The sequence below is a fragment of the Cebus imitator genome, unplaced genomic scaffold (assembly GCF_001604975.1).
Source record: "Cebus imitator isolate Cc_AM_T3 unplaced genomic scaffold, Cebus_imitator-1.0 Scaffold40, whole genome shotgun sequence".
NCBI lineage: Eukaryota > Metazoa > Chordata > Mammalia > Primates > Cebidae > Cebus > Cebus imitator.
The window spans coordinates 8,561,568-8,582,240 of NW_016107355.1; the positions used below are offsets into that span (position 1 = coordinate 8,561,568).

The following is a 20,673-nucleotide window of genomic DNA, read 5'->3' on the forward strand; positions in this document are numbered from 1 at the left end:
CCTTAGGAACCAAAAAATACAACATATGCAATCCGTGTGTTTGCTACTACTTTTCTGTCTGATCAAATGGACTTTTTCTGCTGTTTAAAAGAAAAAGAGTAAAGGAAATCTTTATGGTGTTCTGTTAAATGAAGTACTGTCAATTTTGTCAAAAAAGAACTAGGATCAAATTAAATCTATTTTATGCTACCCGGCCTACATACACGGCTCAAGAGAATCACTGCTCATTTTAAAATATGTGAACTCCTGCTACAAGCCACCCCAAGGATACTGTTTACGGTTGCCAGAGAAGGGAGCAGCTTTGTCATCAATCTATGCCTGCAGTTTGGACCTTCCTCCCTGGTGGGGTTCACAATTTTTATTACGTTTTTTTCTTTGTTTTCTTAATCTAGTTAGAAGTTTTCTAATGGGTAGAGTGGTAATGGTAGTATCTTTTACAGTGTTGCTTTGAGATAGTTCACATGAGTGGGTAACAGTTTCTAGCTTATTCTAGGTGCCCCGAAATTGTTAACGGCTTTTGACATTTGCACTTAAAAACTATTAGACTAAATTCATCCTTTTAAGGATGTGCAATTGAGTTATCTACTGTATTCTCTTTGATATACATTTTCTGATAAAAGGTTTTTAAAATTTCTCCAGAAAAGTTAACATTTTAAAAAATTAAGTAATTTAGTGATTCCTATTAAGTAATTCCAATATATAATTCCAAATTATATATTGGAGAAACAGTTTTCCTGAGAGTATATCAACTACTTTGATAGAGTTGCATTGGAAGTATATGAAATGTTGTCCCTATGTTCATGCTAGACCACTTTGTGTGTGTATCTGCGTGTGTGTGTGTGTGTGTGTGTGTGTGTATGTTTGTGCATGCACACGTGTATCTTCTAATCCTAAAATGAAAACCTTATCAGTTGTTTTGCTTCATAATGGAAAAGTTATTTTTGGAGAAACTGTTCTTTTAACCTTGATTTCATAGATAAAGTGGTTCATAGATGGCTTCTAGGGGTCTGGTGAATATTTTGAAATTATATTCTATTGTATGGACTCAGAGAGTATATATAATTTTAGATGATATAGATATATAATTTTCTGATTTGACCATCCATACCTTTCATCAGAGTCTCAAAACTGTCTCAAGCCATTGGTTTAAAAGGATCAAACATAGCTTTGGTTTTTAAATAGTTGGTTTAGAAGTTTACCATACTTGAGGAATTTTGAAGGCTGGTTTTATAATTGGAGCAATTATAAAGGAACAGTGAATTATAGACATTATTTAGCAAATCATGTTGAAGTTTGTTTTTGTCTCAGAAACTTTCTTCATCATTATATTCTCGTGTCTAGGTCATCCTTACTGGCACTCTCTTTGTCATAATGGTGCTACTGTATTGTGCTGCCATACCACAACACCTAATGTTCTAAACATTACCTTTCAAATCCCACACCCAGCACAGAAAGATAAGGCCGCCTAAAACAAGTTTTCATCTTGGAATTGTGGTGAGGAAGGGAATTGTGAAGAGAAAAATCTCAAATTTGTTATTGATTAGTAGATACTTTTTCCCCCAAGTCTAGCCAAGAAAGTGATATTTTATTTTTAAAATAGTATTTGACTTTTGGCTTCAGAAAGGAGAAAATAATTTCTTCATGTATATGATGCTTTTTTGAAGAACGTTTGAGGTTGCTTCTTTTATTTCAGAGATCCTCATACATCCTGATGAATTAATTCCAAGTATGAACTTAATATAACTCTGTTCCATAGAAACAGATTTTATGACATAGTAATCAGTTGCTGGTGTCTTTTTGTAGACTATGGAGTATCTCAGTTGATTCTTAACACAGTGACCTTCAGTAAGCAATGACACCCTTTTTATCTACCAAACTTTATTTGTAAATATGTTTACAGGTGAAATATAAACTTTTTTCTTAGGCTGTTTAGCCAGTCAGCAAATATTTATTGAGTGCCTATTATCTGTGAGGCACTGTGCTATGCTTTAGGAGCTGTAAAATACATGTGAGCCCTGGATATGCCGGCAAAGATGACATGCCTCGAACCAAGAAGTTTGGTTAGTTCATTTTGGGCACGTGAAGGCTCCACNGCAAAAAAAAAATGTAATTTTGTTAATTAAATTATGCACAGATACTTTAAAAAATTAAGTAATCAAATAATTAAATGAATATATATATAAGACGAGTTCATTGCGAGGGATATGAAATGTTTAATACAGATTCATTTTTTCATGTTTTAGCCCTAATCAGTAAAAACATTTGAAATGATCTCTTCTCTTCTCTAAATTAATATGGAATTTGCCACTTTTTAATGAGTATCAAATTCTGGAAGTATATTTATAATTTGAAGTAGAATTTAAGAAGTAGTCAGCCATACTAATTCATGGAGTGGAATGAAGCCAGAATCCAAAAAATCTGTAATAATTGATAAAGTTGTCTCCTACTTCATTGTTAATATTAGAAACACCCCATAGTAACCCATTAAAAAGCAGTAAAACAGTTATTAGGATCACATTAGTTATTATTTAAAGTTATTAGGATTGTTACTGTTTCTGTTGTTTTACCTATCTTGAGATAAAGGACTGTAAATGTAACAGCCATTGGCAAGTTTATGAAAACAAAAAGTTGCACTCAATGGGCTGAGTTGAATAAAGGGGCAATAGGAAAATATACACTTGTGAATTAATCACGCAAACATCAGGTTGAAAAATTTCCTGGAATAGGGTAATATAGTAGAAAGAAAAGAGTATTTAGACTCAAAAGATTCAGATTGAAAGTTAATGTTGTCACTAGGAAAAATATAGTGTCCAATTTTCTGTGGATATTCACCATTTATGTCTGTTACCTTGACATAATTAGTAACATCACTCTCCCTTATTCTCAAAAGAATAAAAGAGCCACAACACTCCAGCCTGGGTGACAGAGTGAGACTCTGTCTCAAAAAAGAGAGATATATAAATATGTTTGTATTCACTTGAGCAAAGTGATTAAGGTGACTCCATAAAAGAGAATAGTTTTATTTTTATCATGTCACCCTTAAATTTGCATAAATCTTTTGTGATTAGTTGTGTAATGTCCATTCTTTCAAAGTGTATGGTCTTGAAATCAACTCACAGACCATGATTACAAACAATATTAAAACTTTGACTTTGCCTGTGATAAAAGATAGATTTCATTGAATTAAAATTCAATAGGTTGACCAAACTGAGTGAGAAAATGGAAGAATTATTTTATGGTTTCATCAATTTTCAATTCAATTTTGAGTGTTCTTCAGTTTATTCTCTTTATCATCTTCAAGAGGTAATTCATGCCTTTCTGTTCGCTTTGAAAATGAAAATAATTTTATGTTTTCTATAAGTAATTATCAGCAATCACAAATTTTAATATTTTTCCCTATGAATTTGATCTTAAGTGTGCAATTCTCAAACGCTTTCATGTGGCTCTATTCATGAAACCTGTTTGATTTCAGATGATCTACTTTATTTCTATAAAATGCTTGCACCTTTGCCTCTAAAATTTCTTACTGGAAAGCTGTTGGAGGACTTGTATTAATTTGAAACAAAAGAAAACAAAACCAATGTTTACACTAGCAAATGAGTTTCTAACTCCAAGGGCCCTTTATCAATAGCAAGAAGAAACTAATTCTGCCAAAATCTGAGAAGTCTTTAACTCACCATCAGGAGGACTACAGAACCTTGGCAAGCAAGTGTCACCTCATCATATGGAACTTTTAAATATATAGTTTCTGGGACAAGATGTTAAGGGATAATAATTGCTACTTTGCAAGGTTATTAAAAAGCATTGAAAGCTAATGTATATGAAAAGTATCTGACTAGTAACCTGCAATTTTGTGTAGATAATAGCAATTAGTTAAGTTAATGAGCAAGATCTGGGAAGAACGAAGAGTCAAGGGGATAAATCCTACCAAATAATGCTCTTTCTTTTATTTTTTTCTATGCCAGCCAAGACCCGCTCCCTTAAAGATTAGTATGTGAATAAAAGTTCATTTGAATGACTCAGATAGTCATTTTTACAAGCTTATGTGTCTTTCCAGTCATTCAAAAAATTTTTTTAACTTCAAAAATCCAAAATTGAAGATTCTGAACCACCTAGATTAGGATTTGAGGTCGCCAAAAGACTCAATTTTACTATCTCCATCTACTGGCAGGGAAGAACTATATCCATGCATCTGGACTGGCATAGAAAAGAGGAGAAAGAACATTTAAAAGGTAAGCGAAACGTATATTTTTATTTACTCTGAATTTTAAAATTTTCTTACCATAAACTCTATTGTTCTTTCATGTAATTAAGGTTGATACAATGAACCATCTTAGAGCAAGAGAATTTGTTTAGGTGACACAATACTCATATCTGATTCTTCAACATCAGCAAGTGTGGACGTGGATGCCTTCCTTGCATAATGGGACTACTTTCTGTCTTTGCACTTAGTAAGTTTCCATGCGGTCATTCCAGTGCCTTCGTGCTTTTTTCACTCATATTCCTAATAATCATTAAACTGCAAAAATGTCTATATTCCCACTTCTGTATATTCTCTGACATGTTAAAGATAGTTTTACCTGGCAAATTATTTCTATTACCATGATTTAGAAAGAGTAGAAGTATGTTTTTCAAGGTGTAATTTATTATTCTGGTGTTTCTTATATTTTTTCATCTTCTTTTTATAATTATTTTAATTGAGCAGGAATTACTCAATAAGTTTCTTATTAATTGACTGGTAAGAGTGATATCAGTTCTTTTTAAAACTGGTATTTTGCTTCTCCCTCAAAAACTTGAAATTGCATTGGTTTACTTTTAACAAGATTATTACACTGTGATCAAACATTGCAGTGTAATAGCTGCTATAAAATAAATCATTTGATGGTTTATGTGGTTATACAGCAATAGATCTGTAAGTTTAAATCATGTATATTAAATAGTTTTGTATTTTAAGTCTTACATTATGCATTATGCATATCTTTCTTTAAAAAGCCATATTTACTCTTGAGAATAGAAGTAAAAGACATTTGTCATGTAATCAATATTATTACTGTTGCTGCAATTAAATAAGTATAATTTGTACATTTTTTTCCAGTTAATTTTCTCCTCTGTGCCCACGTCAGGTGTTTGTTCATATCTTTGCTTTCTTTCTTGAGATAGTGGTACATTTCTTTTAGAGGGACGGATGGATTTATAAGGAACATAATGGAGAGTTTTCAACTAGAACACTAGATTTCATGGGCAAGAATTGTCAAGGAAATGGTGTTGCAACATGTCTGTTCACTTGCTCAAAGGTCATAAATGCAGCTGGTCCCTTTGCTGGGTAGGAGATTACACTTATATAAACAATGCAGATGCCATAAAGAAGGACACTCAGATCTTCTTGTGACATCTGACAATGTCCAGTCTGACAGATATCTCCTCACAGTTGGCCCTGTGATCAGAGGACAAGGGAGTAGGTATTTTTGAATAATGTTGAAGGAACTAATGATAATGGGGTGTTAAAGAATAATCTCACCTTGCTAACAGAACTTCTGGTGAACCTCATACAGTCAGTTCAGTCCCTGTTTTGAATAAAAGCATATGCCTGCTCAAATCGATTCCATCCTCTATTTCAAATCCTCTTTTAGTCTCACTGCCCCTTGATCTTCAGATCGATTTTAAAGCTGTTCTCATAATGCCAGCTGTTGCTGAAGAATTATGCTGATTGTTATAGTCAAGCCAATTCTAGAATAAAGGATACTTAAAATCTTCACGTTCAAGCTTATTCACGCTTTTTTTTTATGGACCAGCTAGATAATAAAAATAATGTGTGCTGAGTTGGAATCATAGCACAACTGGATATTGTCATTAGTATTAAAAATGTCTTTGCTTTGAGAAATTTAAGCAACCTAGCTTCCCACAAACTATCCAAACTGTATTATTAATTTATGGTTTTAATTTCTTTAAAAACCAAATGTTTGTATTCTTCATATATTTGCATCACTTTAATATTCACAAGAATTGTTACAGATGGGGAGTGTGGTGTGTGGGAGGTAATTTTCCTAGGAGGGCTGAATGGATAGGACATTCATGAGCATATTTTGTTTAAAGCTAGCCTATGAGGGGCAATCATGTCCCAGGATAATTGCCCTTTATTTATACCTGATAGAGTTATGTGGAATTACTGCTGAAACCATAGATCTCGCTACAAATATAACTTCTAAATTTCAAATATTGTGTATGGAATTGTAAGCACTTATCACTTATTGACATTATTTAATCACATAAGATAGAAGAACATGATTTGTGTAGAAGTGACCTAATTTAGTATTTTTCTTGCTTTCGATTAGGTTCATTACATATATATGATATGCATTCACTTTTGAACCTAAAATGCAAAACGTAACAGGAAGTGGTAAAGACTAATTTTTAGCATTTATATATAAATCTTTATATAGTAGGACTAAAGTAAATATATTTCTGTTTTCTTATTTTTTGAATTCATTTGTTTTGGTCAATTCAGAGCTTAAAGAGAGAATTTTAAGTATCTTTTAAATATTTATTAAATGCATAAACTGATGGGCTTATTTGCATTTTTTTCTATTAATAAATTTGGTTTGGTTATCATTTTGTTGCTGCTTTCATTGGTAAATTTTAAACATCTTACTATCAAAATGTCCATACTTTAGATGTTATATGCTCACAAAGTAATAAATAACTACTGTCCATATTTTAAATTCCTTATAAATTCTGCTCTGAATGTTGTAAATTATATGTCCAATACAGATAGAAAATTGACGGATGCTGAGTCTCCAAAACAGATGAAATTATTTATTGAAAATATTTTCCTTAAACTTTTTTGTTTAAAGCATATATAATGTGAATTTATGCTAAATCACATTAGCCAGTTTTTGCCACAACAGTATTATTAGATGTAAATGTATTATTCTGCTTAAAATATTTTAGAGTAACTAATATTTTATGTGAACTATCTATATTGAATGGTAGTTTTAATTCAAATTCTACTATAAAGATATATGCACAACATATGTCTATTGTGGCTCTGTTCACAATAACAAAGACTTGGAACCAACCCAAATGCCCATCAGTGATAGACTGGATAAAGCAAATGTGGCACAGGGAATACTATGCAGCCATTAAAAGGGTTGCATTCATGTCCTTTGCAGGGACATGGATGAAGCTGGAAACCATCATTTTCAGCAAACTAACACAAGAACAGAAAATCAAATACCCCATGTTCCCACTCATAAGTGGGAGTAGAACAGTGAGAACACATGGACACAGGGAGGGGAATATCACACACCAAGACTTGTTGGAGGGTGGGGGACTATAAGAGGGATAATATCAGGAGAAATATCTAATGTAGATGATGGGTTGATGAGTGCTGCATGTCACCATGGCACGTGTATACCTTTGTAACAAACCTGCACATTCTTCTCTTGTACTCCAGAACTTAAAGTATAATAAAAAATAGAACATACATTTTAAAAATTAAGATAATGTTTAAATAAATACATTTTAACCCAAACCTAAAAAAAACAAATAAGAGAGTTGATTATATATTTTTAAAAATTAATAGTGAATCTTTAAGGTGAATGCTGCTTTTGTAATATGAGTTACTCCTAATTTTTTTTCTTCCACATTCTGGTTATGGCCTCTTTAATGTACAATTGAACAGAATAAAAAAAATTATAGTATTGCCTAAACATGTTTCACGATAGTGAGGTGTGTAATTGTGTGTGTATGCAATTATATTCATTACTAATTGAATGTAATAAAGGCTTTTAGGATATTCTGTGTTTATAAACTTGGCCATTTATTCAGTTTCATAATTGGTAAGAAGATTATTGCTTATTTTTCTTCCATAATTGAGCCTTCATTTTAATATGTCATATCCCATTGTATAGAACAAAAATAAGACTATTTTTTACCATTACCTTAAGGGAAAAATACCATGTTGTCAAATCATTTACATTTCTATAGCACATGCCTCGATGCTAGAAAAATTTTATAGATCCTCTCTGCTGAGTCTTTTATGATGCAAATTGGGATAGAAATTGTGGCATTCACAATAATAATCACATCAGGATAACAGGCTTAAATAAGGCTATTCCAGGTAATCCCAAACATATATTCACTATGTTATTATTTTGGCTGTAAGTATAAAAAGTTCTAACTCTCACTGGCTTAATAATAAATGTTATTTATTTACTCACAACACTGAGAAGCCTAGAGTTGGGGTGATTTTATTGTGTGACTTGAGCTGGGATCTAGCTCCATTTTTCTATATTACTGTGTATCTGCCTGCTTTTGTGAATCAGCCTTTTTATTAGGCTAGAATCCGTTATGATGGCTAAGTGGCTACAGGAGTTCAAAATCTCACTTCTGTACCCAAAACTGTCTTGTCCCCAAATTTTGGAAAAAAAGGCGGTCTGTCAGAGTGATCCACACAGTAAGGGAAATGGGCTTATATTGATTTTCCAGGAATACTTTTAGGTAGGGTCAGTTCAATCTTTATTCATTGGCTACTTGAGAGTGATGTTGAGGGATGATGAGAAGATGCTCGCTGTATTAACATTCCTTCATTGCATATGGAAGCTTTGCTGTGCACTTCCTGAACACAGGCCCCCATTTCTTACCAAAGCTCATAGACAAGAGGCTAGTATTTGAATTCCTGTACTTCTTGTTAGATTCATGAGAATTTCAAACTGTTTTTTAAAGACAGCATCAAGTCAAAGAAATGTTAAAATTTCTACAAAATTGCTCCTTTTCCTCCTTCTTAATTAAGCTGTAGAAGGAAATCAGAAATTTGAAATCACTGTCCAAAAATCACTGTTTCTTGCTTAATCAGTTTGACCTTCATAAAATCAGAAGGGCTATACAGATGATAATGATGTGTTATACCTTACATATGTCCTCTTTTTTGATGACATCAGGAAAGCTAGCATTTGTGGGTAAATTTTCTCCCTCATTCTATTTAAGTTAAACAGAATATGATAGCCAATGTTTTTCCATTTACTTATAGATTGATTTGTAATTATTTTATACAAATATCATTTCATTTAAACTTTAAGTCAACCTGTGATTATCACCAGTTTATATTAAAAAATAAACTAAGATATCAAGTGGCTTGCCTAAAGTAACAGATTTTATTATCAAGTGGATTATATTTTACAGTTTAGATAAAATAATGACTGTAACTGTGGCATTGTCAAGGTGTGGTAAATTATAAAATGTGTTTTATTTTCAAAATAAGTAGATATATTAAGAAAATGGCAAATCTCAATAATGTATACTCTGAGTCCTATCACTTTCCGCTGAAATATGTTTGTAGGTTATTACGGATGAACTTTGAGTATGACATCACATGTAAGCTAAGGGACTCTGTTGGGGCATATAAACTGTAAATCATATTATCTTTATTATGTACAGTGTCTGGAAGTTCAGAACTGAAGGGTGAAATTTTGAAGTAATATGTTAAATTATTTTCTGCCACGTTTGTATAATGCCAAGTTCCTTTATAGTATCAATATGTATTAGGTGGTGCCATGTACCCAGAACAGGTTATGGGCTCCAGTAAATAGATCTGACCTTCTAGGAATTGTAGTGTAGTAGAAAAGTGAACTCATACATTATGATTAAAATATTCACTCCTAAAGGGAATGTACACCAGGAATCGACTGTTGCCTTCCAAAAGAGGTAACATCTGATACTGGCTTGTTTACTAGTACAGCTGGTCTAGGAATGATACCAAATTAGAGCCCTAGAGGTTATCGCATGAAGAGGACAGGGCTTCGTTTTGTTTCTGATCTACTAAGCACCTGTAGCAGTACTTGAAACAACAGATTCTCAATATATAATTTTTGTTTATTTTTTCTTTCAGGAATAAAATGATTATCTCCTGGGATAAGCTCAGGAGCCTCAATTGGACATATTCTAAATAATTATAGTAGTTTTGTGATTTACCAAAGATAGCAATCACTTTTTTTTTACTTTTCCTTAGTAAACATTCGTGTAATTGGTAAATAGTTTGGGGTAACCAACGCTATCTTTGTTGGTTGTTTTATCTTGCTATTGTTTTAAAGATATGAGAAATGAGGATAAAGCAAAAACTAGAGTTTGTTTTCCCACTAGCCCATTATCATACTGTTATATTAATAGAATTTAAAATATTAAGCATGCAAATGGAGTAATTCTATATAGTTTGAAATTGATGGTGAGAGATTTGTTTGCTCTGTGGACCTCAAGTAGCTTGTCTCTAAAGAATCAAATAAGATTAGGATGAAATTACTCGGGATTTTCTAGACAAAAGCATACCAGCTCATGGAGTCAGTGAAACTATATATGGATATAATGTATGTATGTGTACGTGTATGTGTATTTGTGTATATATATACACATATATATTACACATATGTATGTACATATATAGACACATATGTGTATATATGTGTGTGTGTATATATACATATATGTATATAATGTATATATACACACATATATGTGTTCATGTGTGTGTGAGATAATTTTAACTAACAATGTTAAAAGTGAATTTTGTTAACTAAGAGTTAAGGAGATTGAAAGCAGTTGCGGAAATAGCTATATCAACAAACTAGCAACATTAGGATACAGAAAAATTACCACAGGTGACAAAATAGTGAGCATAACAAAGCACAAATTAAATCGGTGAATATGTATATTATCAATGTATTGAATGAGGATGGGAAGATGATGCATCTCACTTTAAGAGAAATGCATTTTTACGTAGTTTGAAAATAACACATATTCACAAGCAAATACATCCAAAATGTCACAGTACATTTGTGAGGCATATCTGTTTACTGGTGACACGTTGCTACAGTCTTGAAACAGAACAGCAGAATCCAGAACTGCCCAACTAAACCAAGGTTAGAGACCTACTTCTTTTTACCTAATTTTAATCCTGGCATTTGTTTTCTGCTAAAATCAACATAAAACATTAGCATAAAGACATGGATGATTTTTTAGGACTTATATATTATCCAGAAAGTTCCTTGTCAGTGTTGTCTTTATTAATAATGCAGCATTTTGAAGGATTATAATTTGAATTGCATTTTATGATTCTCTTACTACCACCTTCTTTCACCCATAATATTTCTTTAAAGGGACCAAAAGTATATAATACATGGTAAACATTATAGAATTGCTTTGATTTTAAGTGATAAACTGGCTACTTACAGATATATAGTGATTCTATATAACTGAATTGTATATATACACATATAGTCAACAATTTTACAGTATTTACATCACTGATCTCTCTTCTTTTCCTTTTTTATATTTTTTTCTTCATTTTAGTGTTCAGTACCTCTACCTTAAGAGACATTGGGTATGGTAATTTGAAATTGTCTATAATCATAATTTTTTAATGTAATATTTATACATATTTTCATTTTTTATGTCAAACTCATTAAGATGTACAACATTTATTCTTGTTAAAGTATACAAGCATGCAAGGATCGTGTAATACATATTTTAGTGATTTGACTATAAATGTTTGTTTTATTTCTTTGGTAATTTGAGTATATTGTCTGTTGGATATAGGAAAAACAAATGTTCAATAAAATATTCTCAACTTTTCTCATCCCTAAAATACTAGTAAACTTGTATGTTCAAAAAAAATGACTGTTAAAACTGCAGAATATAAGTAGAGAGTCTGAATTTGGTAGACTTAATGTTTGTCGCTTCTTTTTCTTTCTTCTGATTATAGGCCTAGTTGCTTGAGATTTACATAAAACTTTGACAGCCATCTGCAAATCATAAGTGTTTGGTGGCAAACTTCTTTGCATTTTAAGGTGAATTTTCTGGGAACTGCAATTTAACTTAAAAGAAAATTTACAATTTTTTTTTTTTTTTTTTTACCACAAATAAGGCCCAGATTTTCAGTCTTTAAATTATGTTTAATTATAGTCTAATTGAATAGTGAATTATAAGGGGAAAGAAATGTAAACACAAACTTAAGTATATATATTTTAGCCATGAGCTTTATGACTGAAGATATAAAAATAGAATTCAGATCTTTTAATAGCCATGTAGTTTTCTAGATTATATGCCAAACACTGCTATATTTGTAATAAATGCCTTCGCTAAAAGGCATTTGTTTTGAAGCAAAATAGGGTAGATCTTAGGTTTTAATAAATCTGATTGGAAAAAATAATCCATTGAAAATACTAGTTGTCCAAATCAGAAGGATTATTGATATAAACTTACTATAAGTACTTCTGAAATATGTAGATTATTGGAAGAAACTGTGGACAATAGGAGAAAACTCATTGTTAAAAGAAATACTTGAAAACAGTTTATCAATTTAAGTTTCAAGAATTAATGATCATTACTTTCTTTTTAATTTTTTTTATATTTTATTTTTGAGGCAAAGTTTCGCTCTGTTGTTAACAAGGCTAGACTGCAGTGGTGCCATCGCAGCTCACTGCAGCCTCAAACTCCTGGGCTTCAGTGACCCTCCCACTTCAACTTCCCAAGTAGCTGGGACTGAAGGCACATGCGACCATATCCAACTAATTTTTGTATTTTTTTAGAGACAGGTTTTCATCATGTTGGCCCGGGTGGTCTCAAACTCCTGAGCTTAAGGGACCCACCTGCCTCGGTCTCCCAAAATGCTGGGATTACAGACATGAGCCACAGTGCCTGGGCTAAGCATTATTGTCTTAATAAAATTTGTCTATGTGGAGAATTCATCTAACTTTATAGCTCCTTCTATATTCTTAGATAGCTCCTTCTATATTCTTAGGATATATACTACTGCTAAATAATATTCATAGAAAAGGTGTTGTTTATTTTATATATATATAATTATATATTTATTATATATAAATATATATAATATATATATATTTATATATAATATATATATAATTATATATATACATATATAATTATATATATTATATATAAATAAATATTATATATTTATATATAATATTTATTTATATATATATATAATTGCAGCCAATAGCAATATCAAATATTTGCATCTATTAAGAAGAAACATGTTCTGTATAGGGTGCTTACTACTGAGGAAAAATTTAAGCACTGAGAATGGTGGCATTCAGTTATTTAATTATATCTCATACATAAAATGTTACAATTATTCAGGGTAGTTTAGGATTAAACAGGTTGTTCTCTAACATTTAATCTTAGTCTAACTAATACATGACCCTTGACGTTGTATCTTTTCGGACGTTTCCTAGAACAATATTCTTAAATTGTATTTTATTAATGTGAAATAATATTAACATATTTTGATTAACATAGATACTAAATGAAAAGTAGCTGCAGTTACTGTAATGAGTGCTGACAATTCTGAGCAAAAGGAAATACCCATAATTCAAACAGCCTTGTGTCCAATAGGAGGTGTATTAGTTTTCTAATATTATGTAAGAAATTTCTACAAATTTAGCAGCTTAAAGTACCCTTTATCAAATCTCAGTTCTGTCAGTTAGAATTCCAGGCACTTTGTGACTGGATTCTTGTTAAGGGTCTAAAAAGGTTCAGATAAAGGTGTCCACTAGACTCCTTTCTGGAGACTGAGGAGAACCGTCTGCTTCCAAACTGATCATGGTCCTTGATCTTTTAGAACTGAGGTTTTCGTTTCCTTGCTGGCTATCATCCTTAGACTGTCCTTAGCTTCTAGAGGCTTCCCACATCCATTGGCACATGGCTTCCTGCATTTTCAAAGCCGGCAATAAGGAGTCACCCTCCTGTTGAAATCTCTCTCATACTTTGAAGTTTCTCTGGGTTTAAGAAGGACCCAGCTTACCTTTTCAGCTCACTTGATAAAGTTAGACGCATCCAAATATGATTAACTCAAAGTCAACTAACCTAATCGTGGGAGTAATATCCCATTAGATTTCACACACTCAAGGAGAGGATTATGAAAGGATGAGGGATACTTGGAGATCATTTTTGAATTCTGCTTATCATGAAGAAAATGAGATCATTGGTAGGAAGAAAAGAAGACACAGACTTTAAGATATTGAGTTGAGAGACAGAGAATTGGTTGGTAGAAAGAGTTTTAGGTTTTTGGAAATGAAGGAAATGGAGAAGAGGAAATGGCAGAAAACTAGAAAGACAAAAGGAGGAAAGAAGAAAAATGTATTTTTCGGGGGGTTCTAAAACCTTTTAGATTTGTAACAAAGGAGCCCTGGGGAGTGGTGGAGGGGCTCCCCTGGCACCGGCCAGATATGAGGCCCCATGAGGGTGTTCCCAGCACCTGCAGGGCAGGGCAAGGCAGGACAGGGTTTGGGATGAGGGTTTAATCTAAAATGTCATGATTTCATAGGCCCTAGTAACTCTGTTACACAACTAGATGGGACATATCCAAAGGCAGTGAAGACAATGAGATTTATCCTGTTTTGGAGAGTAATCAAATATATAAAAGAAAGTGGATAAGGGGCAAATGAATGAATAATAGTGCTTATAAAGTAATGGTATTCTCTCCATGATCTTACTGCAAATATAATGTTCAGTTTTGTGCAGTGTATCTCCAAATTATGAAAACCAATGAGGCATTGCTAAAGACTGTTGTTCTGATATTATGAGTATATAAAAGTTGCACTATGAAATTGTCAGATATCCCGCCATGCACATCATGTGTTCAAGGTCCAGTCTAAGTGTATTCCTTTAATAAAAAAAAAAAAGTATTAGAAATTCAATAAGGGATATTTTTTTTTTTCTCATTGGAATTTAGCATCCTTAAATTGATGTTTATGGCCTGGAGTCTATAACTAACCTAGTTCTTATATTTCTTTGGTGTGGTTCAATGACTGCTTATTTCATAACTGTCAATTGTGGGTTTCATCTCATAGCTAAATCTCAGCTGGTGGAGTATAAGAACACTTCTTTTCTCAACAGTGCCACCTTGTCCTTTCCCTCAATTCTCTCTCCAACATTCTAATAAAAAGGAAGAGAGATATTATTAACAGTATCTTTTAGCATTTCATAAATGTGAAAAGATTCCATGCCTAGTAAACTTGGAAGCCATTTTGTACTACACTCTCCCCGTGGAAATTCAGAGTTCATATCTGTATATTCATGCACTGAGAAGCCTTACAACATTTCTTTATATTTGTATGTTTTAATATTTTCATTTAGTGCTAATGGTTCCCTTATAACAAGAAATTGACACCATTATTTTGACCTTGTTTTACTTTTCAGAATCATTTAAGATTTGAGGTTAATGAGTAATTCTAGTTCATGGGAAGCTCTGAGCTCATATTGCATGCCTTTTTTCCCCCTGGAAGTTATGAGTCCATATAATGAGCTATTACTAAGAATTGTCTGCCAGCTCAGTTTCTACAGCAGTAGTAATAAAAAGAGGTTAGAAGACGTAAATGGTGTGTGGTATGGTATGCTGATTGACATTCCAAAGATCGGTGAGAAATGCTGAAGACTGCCTTTTCTACTAATCCACTTCTGCCTCTTTTCTCTTCACATTTCATTTTCCTCAACTATCTTAAAACTCCTCTTACCTTGACATATATAAAATTAATGCAAATCTTTGAATAATTAGTTGACTAGCTCTGCAGCTCTTATTTTTAAGTTAGGGAATTTAATTCATTATTTGTATTTTTTAAAATAAAATTATATCTAGTTTATTTTTATTCTAAAATGTCTCATATTTGATACCTTCTCAGAAATTTGAATCTTAACTCAGCTTTATTGTGATCTTAGGACTCCAGAAGATTTAGTCGTTGACATTTCAATAATTCTAAAAGTAATTTGCTGTTTTTCATGTGTAAATATAAAACATTTTTATTCAATAATGATAAAATATTCCTTTTTCTGGATCAATTCTGGAAAGAGTGCTATTTGGTGTGTATCAAATAAAACAGACTCAGCACTTGTCTGAGGTAAAATGCAAATAATAAACACTTATTTTGACAACTATAATTTTTGAAATCTGTTCTCTAAATGCATGTCTGTGTCTGTATTTTTGCTTTAGGAGTACAAGATCCTCAGCATGAGAGAATTATTACTGTGTCTACTAATGGAAGTATTCACAGCCCAAGGTTTCCTCGTGCTTATCCAAGAAATATGGTTTTGGTATGGAGATTAGTGGCAGCAGAGGAAAACGTATGGATACAACTTACATTTGATGAAAGATTTGGGCTTGAAGACCCAGAAGGTGACATATGCAAGTAAGTTACCATACTTGAAATTTCAACAATTTAACAACTATTAAAGTCTTTCAAATTGCTTATTTTTGGTGATCTGATTTTAAATGACATCTTCTGCTTTATTTTTCTGATGAAAATTTTTCTGAAGAAATTTCTAACCTTATTTAAGCTATGTTTTATTTGAAATCTTTATTTAAAATCAGAAGACACATACATGTGCATACATAGTCATTATTTTCTACCTACCTCTAAAATGATTTAATATAATTTATGGTAAAAAGTATATATAATAAAACCATTCAAAATAAGGAATAGAGAATACAAAGCTACATAAAGGAAGGTAGTTGTGCTAGAAAACGTAAGTTGCAGTTAGTGCTAAAAATCTTATATTTGACCTTCCTCATTGGCAAATCAATAAAATAAATGATAAGCTACTAAAAGAAAAAGCTCTTTCCCGGGTACATATTACCTGGATACATGTGCATGCATAGGACTAAGAAGTTTAAATATTACATCAAGAAGAAATATAGTTCAGAAAGCAGAATTAGAAATTTAGGCTAATGTTATGCCTTGCCAGGTAGGAATTTATCATAATTATCCAAGAAGCATTCATGAACCAAAGTTAGCTGGAGTATTCCACCCACGCAAAAGACCACCTACTGTATGTCATACAACTATGACTCTGTAAATCCCATATGAATACACTTGTCAAGGTTGGGTGGTCTTACTGAAGATTTTTCACTTCAATGACATTTGTATAACATGAAAATATTTTACTTGAACCTCTTCATTGGATTTTTTTATTTTCTCTTTGATATACAATTTAAAAGAGAATTTTCATCTTATGGTATATTACAGATAAATATTTCAGTACAAATGAAATAAACTTTGTACTTGCTGTCATCACAGTTTGTATCTTTAGCATCACATAGTTATACATATTCTTCACATTTGTTCTTTCTGTGACTGTGCATTTCATGTTACTTTTTTCCTTACGTCTGTAATTTTAGATTTTGATAACTAGAAGCTACCCTGATTATCTTTAGAAAACTACCAGAGGAGTAAAAGCAGATGCCGTATATCTCATTCAGATTTTGTACCTAAAAAAATGCTAAACCCATTTTTCCTAACACCTATTTAGGCGGTTTTTCATCATGCTGTGCTGAACCTCTTGTCTTTTTTTTTTTTTTTTAAATAAACAAGGTTTAATAATCTTGTCAAAAATTACAAGAGGTGTAAGATTTTCCCTACTTGCAAAGTAGTAAGCAATTCTACCAGTTTCCTGGATGCTAATGGAAGACAGGAGGCTTCTGGGTTGGAGACAAAGGACTTCATGACAAAAGTAGCAGTCACTGGAGTATTATTAGCACTTTCTTGTGCTTTCTCCTAAGTTCCAATTCCCACAGATCAACACCAAGAGAGCCATGTGACACCTGCTACCTGTATTCCTCCCCGATTACACCTTCTTGTCACCTTCTTCTTGTCACTATGGATATAATCATTGTCCTAAATTTTGTTACTCATTCTCCTGATTTTCTCTATAATTTTACCAGAAGTGCCTATTTCTCTATGTGTGATCTTTCAAAAATAGTTAATTCCTTGCCTATTTTGAAATATCGATCAATGGAACAGTACTATGTGTTTTCTTTTATGATTTAACATGTTTCAAAACAAGCAAAACTAAAAAAAAATATGCTTTAAAATTAGTTCGCGTTCAGGCAGATAGCTTATTAGATCATGTATTGTCTTTGATGTACAATAAATAACCTTTTTTGTGTCTTCTACTTTGATGAACATCTGACATGTTTCCAGTTCTTGTGCAAAAATGCAAGAAAACGTTGAGACTGTTTCTGAGAATGTTTTCACTGTCTTAAGATATTTATACTTTCAACTTTACTAGGTAGAGCTAAATTGTTTTTTTAAAGTGACCAGTTTATAGGTTTCCCAACAAGACACAAAAAATTTTCATTGCACTGTGTTCTCACCAACTTCTGATCTTTAAAAAAAAAAAATTGGTAATATGGGTGAAATTGTACCTCATTATTGGTTGTATTTTGTTTTTCTGATTACTAATAAGGTTGAGAAATTTTTGTATTTCTTATTGCCCATTCATATTACCTTTTTATCATGCCTGCTCATGTCTTTTACCCATTTTGTATTGATCTGCTTGACTATTTAAATCTTGCCTTTAATTTTCCATTATTTATCTGGAATTTATTTATGTTTGTGGTATGAAGTTTTTCAGGAGAGTATCCAATAGTGTGCCAACGTCATATACTGAACAGTCATTTTTTTCCCCAATGAAGTGCAAAGTCAGCTAGCTCACACATGAGGTTTCTGTATGTAGCCTGCTCTGTTTCTTCTGTTACTTTGGTCAGTTTTGTTTTTCTTAGTTGAATGGCACTGTCTTAACTGCTGTAGCATTATGGAAACTTTGTGATAAGCAAGTCTCACCTTATTTTATTCTCATTTTGGAACATTCTGTCTGTTTGCTTATTAATATAAAAATAGGTTGTAGAGTTCATTGAAAGCTACTGTTTTCAACCTTTTCAACCTTGAGAAATAGGTTGTAAAGATCCTTGAAAACTACTGTTGTCATTTTTATTGTAAAACATTGAATATACAGATCGTGAAGAGAATTGACATCACAGTGATAGTGACTGTCCTTGAGAGCTTCATTTACATTGCTCCATTTATTGGAGTCTTCTTTAATGTCTATATGGTTTTAAAATTTTGTTCATAATAATGTTGCACATTCTTTATTTAGAGTTACTTCTAGATTTCTTATAGGCTAATGCTAAAATCTTTCTTTGATACTACATTTTCTAACTGTATATTGCTGGTGTTTAGAAAGGCAATCAATTTTGTAGTATTGATCTTATATCTAGAAAACTTAGCAAGCTTTTTCATTTTTTTGACTGTTGCCCTGGAAATTATATTTTATTTATGCAAAAGATGATATGGTTTGTGAAAAGAAAGATTTTTTTTTCTTTCGAGTCTTTTACTGTTTCTTCTCTATCTCATTATGTTGTTGATTGAATTAGTATGCATCTTTGTCTTCTTCCTGCTTTTTTTTTTAACTTAAACTTTAACATTTGGAATAACTTTAGATTTGTAGGATGTTGTAAAGATAGTACGGAGAGTTTTTGCATACTTTTAACACAGGTTCCTCCGATGTTAACATTCTACATAACTTTGGCATATTCGCATAGCTTAAGAAATCAACATTCATACGGTATTATTAGCTAAACTCCAAGTCTTATTTGATGTCGATAGTTTTTCCAATTTATGACTTTTTCTGTTTCAGGATCTTCTTCAGAATAAACTCATTGCATTTAGTTGTAATGTCTTGTTAGTCTTCTGGAATCTGTGACTATTTCTCTTTCCTTGTGTCTCATGACTAGACAGTTTTGAACAATAAATAAAACTAGATGATTTTAAAGAATAATATTTTTAAAAGGTAAAATTGTTAGGTATTTTGTAGAATGGCTCCCCAGTTTAGGTTGTTCACATGTATTATCATGCTTACAATGAGATTATATGTCTTGGAGAAGAATTACAAATAAGTGATATACCCTTACCAAATCAGGAAGTACATACAATCAGCCTTACTCATAAGTGATGATGTTAGCTTTGATCACTTAGGTGGTCTCTGCTGGGCTTCTGCTCTGGTGAGGTAATGTATTTTCGTTTGATATTCTGTTATTTGGAAGTATGTAGCTAACTCCAGCCCACACTCAAGGAGATACTGATTAAGCTCCACCTCTTAAAAGGTGTATGCATATATTATTTGGAATTCTTCAGCAAAGAAGATTTGTCTGTCCTTCCTTTTTTCATTTCCTTCTTTTGTCATTTCTATTAGTAAAAATTAATAAATATATATTTTATTCTATGTATTATAACCAAATTCTGTCATTCTTAACTCTCTTGTTGAAATTGTTCTGTCTGTGGCCATTGGGCCTAAAAGGTTTTCAAGGTTTATGTTTTGTTTTGTTTTCTTTTCTTTAATTTACTTTATCATTTGAAGTGCTTTTTTCATTTTTATTTTGCCAACAGGCATTTTCCCCTTAGGGAAAATTCCTTTATTATTCTTTTCTTTTGGATTTAAAAGTAAGTTGCCAACATTATGACACTTCGTACCCACTGTGTATTGTTTAAGAACAAGGATATTTCCCAAGGAACGTCAGTACCAGTGTCATGTGAAGTAAATTTAACATTAATATGAAACTCTTACCCAGTGTTTTTCATCATCCGCAAATATTTTTTAATCATTTCTTTTCATTTTTTGATCTAATAAAAAATTATAAATTTTATGTTGCATTTGGTTATTGTAACTCTTTCATCTACTCTAGTCTGTAGGGGCTCCTTGCCTTTTCCTAGCTTTCATGACATTGATATTTTGAACAATTCCAGACCATTTGTTCTACAGACTCTCAATATTAATTCATCTGAATATTTCTTCATAATTAGATCCTGCTTAAATATATTGGCCAGA

At 32.0% G+C, this 20,673-nt stretch overlaps 1 protein-coding gene across 4 annotated transcripts in view; it reads left to right on the forward strand.

Moving 5' to 3' along the window:
* Positions 1-20,673, forward strand: part of PDGFC (platelet derived growth factor C) — a 212,763-nt gene that overhangs the window by 106,470 nt on the left and 85,620 nt on the right. The window contains exons 1-3 of one of the 4 annotated variants that reach the window (XM_017526032.2): positions 2,054-2,055; positions 4,172-4,232; positions 16,004-16,199. In XM_017526032.2, the coding sequence (XP_017381521.1) occupies positions 4,187-4,232; positions 16,004-16,199 (242 nt within the window). In that variant the 5' untranslated portion in view covers positions 2,054-2,055; positions 4,172-4,186. Of the gene's footprint in view, positions 1-2,053; positions 2,056-4,171; positions 4,233-4,319; positions 4,452-16,003; positions 16,200-20,673 lie in introns of those variants that run through there. The other 3 variants (XM_017526031.2, XM_017526033.2, XM_017526030.2) reach the window with 3 other exon arrangements.